Below are 5,116 nucleotides of genomic sequence, written 5' to 3'. Positions count from 1 at the left end.
AGATGTCCGCTTCTCAGATGTCCGCTTCTCAGATGTCCGCTTCTCAGATGTCCGCTTCTCAGATGTCCGCTTCTCAGATGTCCGCGTATCTGCATCCTTCTTCACGGCATCCTTCTTCACGGCATCCTTCTTCACGGCACTTTGTTTATCCCTTTTACTTCTCTCCTTCCTTTCTGGCTTCTTTTCAAATTCCAGTTCGACATAGTCCTCCACATTGTATAAGCTATGATCTGTTATGAGCTCTCCGGTTCGAGTATCTCGTTTATAAGTCTTCGAGAATTCTGGGTCCGTGAATACCCTATAGTAAAATGAAGATATCTCGGGCGGGTCAGGGACCGTCAGTTTAGGGCGGGTCAGGGACCGTCAGTTTAGGGGCCGACGAACGGGTCGGAAATGCCCGGTGAAGAATAAAAGTTGAGTGACGAAAATCAACATGTCGGTATGATATCTCACTTAGCGAATCTATCGTCTATCTTCACTTTTGAAGATAGTGAAGTTTTTGTTCTCTCTTTTGGCCGGCCAGAATGCCTTGGAGGCGCGAGTGGCGATTTGGTCTTCATTCACAGGAGTCCCGGCCGATTTTTAATTCATGATTTTTTCGTCCATAGTATTGCTCTCGTATTACTATGCAATCCGATGATGTGATTTGGGATGTTGTAGGCAAGAATTTTTGTTCTTATAAACGAAAGTAAGACTTGTGGAAACACGTGTGTGTGCGCACACACTTCGTGCTGGCGGAGTAGCTGTTTTCATCGTAATGGAGGTCGGTCCATCACAACGAATGTTCGTTTTAGGTTTAAAGACATTGTTTTATGTCAGCATCCGTATAATGTGACAGGGTTATGTATGAGAACCACGTGTCCTTTGGCGAATGGGAATTATGGTACGATACTGGAGGAGGATGGAGTATGCTTTCTATATTTAAAGACTGTAGAGAGATCTCATACTCCTCGTTATATGTGGGAGAAAATCCGCTTGAGTGAAGATACAGGTAAAGCGTTTGAGCAGATTGACAGGCATATGATGAACATTTATAAAGACTATCAAATCCAGCGTTGCAAAAAACGCCTCTGTAAGATACGTGAATACTTGCGACGGATGACACATATGGCGGCTCAGCCGAAGAAAGTTCTAGAGTATGAGACAGGCAAGGTGCGGCGAAGGGAGCGAAAACGAGAAGTTGTAGCTCTCCGAGCGGCCCAGCTACAAACGACAGTGGAGAGAGAATTAGTTTCCCGACTAGCCGCCGGTCACTATGGGGACATTTACAACTTCTCACCAGCCTTCAATGAACTCCACGATGAGGAAGAAGAAGATGAAGAGGAGATAGAACGTGGCTATGATGAAGGTCCAGAAGACGAATTAGAGGACGATATAGAAGAAATGTTCTAGCTGGTACGCTAGTGAAAAACAGCTATTTTTTGCGTCATCACTCCTAGTTGGACCTAACCTCACCCCCAATCGAAAACAAGATCTGACAAACCTGCCAAACAAGCGCGCTTTTGTGGCAAAATCTGAAGGGAGAGGGACTGGGGTAGGGAAGGGGACTGGGGTAGGGAGGGGGACTGGGGTGAAGGGACTGGGGTGTTGGATCGATAATTAAGTGGGCCGAAAAATATATAAAAGGAGCGACTAGTTTTGATCGCATGGAATGACATCCTACAGTACTAGACATGCATTTCTTCCTTCATTCCCTGCTACATTCCCTTTCCTTATGGTTCCTTATGGTGCGTGTCCTTTCATGTATGAAGTAGTAATCACGAGTACCGTTCTATTGTATAGGAATCCGGGGATTTTTCCAATTGCGGCAAGATGTACGGGGGTGCTGTAATGAGTCATGTGATGATGGCAGCGCGTCAGGTGAGGGTTCCTGTAGTGGTTTGTCAAGTGAGTATTGTGGCGAGTTGTACGGTGGTGGGTCGGATGTTATAACTGAAGGCTCGGAAGGTTTTTACCCGAACTTCGGTTTGCAAAGCACGATTCCTACTTGGCGTTTAGAAGGTATGAATGATGTGTTGGTAAAGCTGGGTAGGAACATGGAGATGTTCCTATGTTGTTGCGAAGGAAAGATTCTTGATCTCACGAGGTGCTTATTTATTGTGAGATCCGTTGATGAGTTAAATGGTATAGCAACAGTAATTAATTCCTACATCACATGGGTCCTAGATACTCAGACTCATGCAGGTGCGGACCAGTATCAAGAATTTCGATTGGCGAATGATTCCATCCAATATGAACTCTATTGCAACGCGGCACTCTGGTCTACCGCAAGCGCCAGCGTGCGCCTTGATGACCTACTCATCCTCGACGACGAAATAGGGCCCAGCAGTCTGGTCACCGCCGTGGGGAACAATTGGGGGGTCGGAACAACCATATCTGCTAGAAGAACTGACAACAGATTCGACGAGGATGGCAACAACACTCATGCACACTCAAGAGACTACTTGTTGTCTATTAAGTACCTGATGTCCTTTGCTAGACCACACAGTGATTTGGAGTCGGCTTCTTCCTTGACTATTTTTGTTAAGTGACGGAATTTATCTCGTCAATGACGTGTGCTACTCTGGAATGGAGCCACACAATGGTACAGCGCTCGCTTCGCGTGCAACAGGCACTAGGATGGATCGATGCCCAGATCGCCCATTGTGAAGGGGGTGGGGGCAATATCGGATCATCCAAGAGTTAGACCAATGAAACGGGTCGGTAGTAAGGTTGGTTCATCAAAGCTTTAGCACACAAACTTAGCACACAAACTTGTCAACAAACCGACTGTGGGTGAGCGATGACGATGAACCAGTGGGTACCAGCAAGCGTCGAAACCTGCAAGGGTTAGTCCAGTGCATTATTCACTGCATTATTTGGTCAATGAAGGTCAATGAAAAACTTGGTTGAAAAAAGGGTCGTTCTGGTAGTGGATCGTCACGGATGGGTGATCGAGGGTATGAAGGGGTATTCTATGCGTCCGAGGCAGGATTGCCAGGGTACGAGGGGGTCGTCATGATGCTCGGTGCTGGTGGTGGTAGTGGAGGTGGTCTCGCTGGCGGTAATGCCACCGTTAGTCGTGGAGGTGCGTCGGATGGTGACTTTGCGGGTGGTGCGGGTCTCAAAACCGTTCTCAAAGTCGTCCTGTGTTCGACTTGAGGTGCTGAATTTTCGTGTCAATTGAGGCGTGGTTCGACGGCTGGAAGAGGTGCTGAGTTTCCGGATCATTTGTGGGGTGGCCTGCGGTCTTTCGGAGATGTGCTGCGAGACCGGCACACGGTACAGTAGATTGTCCCAGCATTCAAGGTTGTTGGTGAGTTCTTGGAAGTCCACTCGTCTTCCGCTCGCCAGGTAGGCCAGGTCCATGGGCTGCTCCATCAGCTTGGGGGGCTCAGGTTCGACCTTAGCAACCTCAAGCCCAGCCACCTCTGACTCAGGTGCAGTCAGACTGACACTGCTGCCCCAGGTTGAAGTGAAACCGGCACTGTCAGTGCTGATCCCACTCATCGTGCTACCGGTGCTGTTGGTGCTGCTCCGGAATCCACTGGCGTTGGCCCATGTGTTGCCGCGCACGGTTACGCCTGCCTGCGCGTTTTCAGAGCCTCCGTCTGTAAGGTATCCGAGGAAAGGGAAGCAGTACTCCCCTTGAGCGCTTTCAACGATAGGAGCCTCGAGCTTGGTCCATGTAGTTCTTTTGATATCGGTGAAGGGGTTGTGATGAGCAATGGTACGCGGGGTAGGTGGTTTCAATTGTTTGGCGGAGGTGGCGGGCTTGTAGGGAGGTGCCTCTTGGATCATTTCGAAGAGCCACGGGAAGAACTGCTTGTTGAGCATGTCATACCAGAGTGGTGGGCAGTGGTGTGAGACCACGGCACCGGGTACCTCGAAGGGGTTAGCAGGCACTTCGCCCACCTCGAAAGTGTCAAGTCTGCGGCCCTTGTCGAGGTCTCCGATATCCTGCTGGGTCAGATAGTGGGGCATCTTCAAGAGCGCCTCACGGTCAAAAAGTTGGCCGGCAATTGCGCATACACCTGCGTACAAATTAAGCATCTCGCGGCGTCCAATCTCACCCAACTCTTTGCGCGACGGTTCATCGCGACCCGCGAGACTACTCATCTTGTACACATAGGATGCCAGCCCGTCGAAGTGTGCCGTCGGCTTAAGAACTATCACCGTGGTCAATTGCCGGTTGTTGCCCTGATATTCGCCGTTGTCCACTTCCGCCGAAAACAGTTCACGAAACAAATACCCCATTACCGCCTTCAGTATCGGGTACTGACGTTGCCGATCTAGGTCCAGTACCAGTGCGTCTCCTAACATCCTGTCCACTATCTGGGGCACGATCGCGAAGTGTTCGAGGGGAAGTACTTCGAGAAGACTCTCTATCTGAGCGACCACCTTGGTGAAACTGGCTTTCACGCTTGCTACCACTGCGCGCGGAATCGCCTGTGGTTGCCAGGCTTTGGTGACCACGTCCTTAGCGAGCACATGCACACTTTTGACCAACATTTCCTGCGTGTCTTCCAGTCGCCGCAGCCTCTTCTCCGACTGATTCTGACACACCTGACGGGCATACGCCATGCAACCCAGCAATCGATCTCCCTGACCCGCCTCCCACTCCGAGTTCTTTGCATGTAGCTCACCCTCCAGCAAGTTCAACAACGTCAACAACGCCACATCCTCACGGTTCGTTGCCTGCGCCTTTGACTCCTCCACTTCCATCACATCCACCATCTCATCCGGCAATATCAACGGCTGTAACCTACTCCGACCACCCAAATTAGCCTGCCACAACTTACGCCAACGATTCGCCGCCATATCCACCAAATCGTACGGCAACACACCCTCCGCAGGCATCCCAAATGCACCCACCACCACAACACTATCCAACACACAACCAACCGAACTACTCGTTATCGTCTTCATACTGTTTGTTCACTAACCTACTTATCCACTAACTTACCTATCCACTAATTTGCTTCCCTAATTTGCTTCGCTATTATCGCTTTCAATACCGTTCTTTCTACTTGGGTTGTTGTACTCTTAGCTTCTTCGCGTCTGTAGTCTTCTTTGCTTCCGTTCAACGGACAGAACAAAAATCAAACACAAAAAACTTGCAACCGAAATTTGAGAC

At 49.6% G+C, this 5,116-nt stretch overlaps 3 protein-coding genes across 3 annotated transcripts; 2 read left to right on the top strand and 1 right to left on the bottom strand.

The window, feature by feature from the left end:
- Positions 1 to 626: 626 nt before the first annotated feature.
- On the top strand, positions 627 to 1,392 carry GNI_141780 (MAK16 protein; the record flags this gene model as incomplete). Its single annotated transcript, XM_011134300.1, has 2 exons — positions 627 to 688; positions 795 to 1,392. 2 exons carry the CDS (start codon positions 627 to 629, stop codon positions 1,390 to 1,392), a joined length of 660 nt encoding a protein of 219 aa, XP_011132602.1.
- Positions 1,393 to 1,812: 420 nt separating this feature from the next.
- GNI_141770 (hypothetical protein) lies at positions 1,813 to 2,531 on the top strand (the record flags this gene model as incomplete). Its single annotated transcript, XM_011134299.1, has 2 exons — positions 1,813 to 1,860; positions 1,905 to 2,531. 2 exons carry the CDS (start codon positions 1,813 to 1,815, stop codon positions 2,529 to 2,531), a joined length of 675 nt encoding a protein of 224 aa, XP_011132601.1.
- A 388-nt stretch (positions 2,532 to 2,919) lies between these two features.
- On the bottom strand, positions 2,920 to 4,839 carry GNI_141760 (hypothetical protein; the record flags this gene model as incomplete). Its single annotated transcript, XM_011134298.1, has 1 exon — positions 2,920 to 4,839. One exon carries the CDS (start codon positions 4,837 to 4,839, stop codon positions 2,920 to 2,922), a length of 1,920 nt encoding a protein of 639 aa, XP_011132600.1.
- Between the last annotated feature and the right edge of the window lie 277 nt (positions 4,840 to 5,116).

The sequence above is a fragment of the Gregarina niphandrodes genome (assembly GCF_000223845.1).
Source record: "Gregarina niphandrodes unplaced genomic scaffold scaffold00039, whole genome shotgun sequence".
Classification (NCBI taxonomy): Eukaryota; Apicomplexa; class Conoidasida; order Eugregarinorida; family Gregarinidae; genus Gregarina; species Gregarina niphandrodes.
Note: the sequence above shows the minus strand (reverse complement) of the source record. Positions and strands in the feature narration are given on the sequence as shown.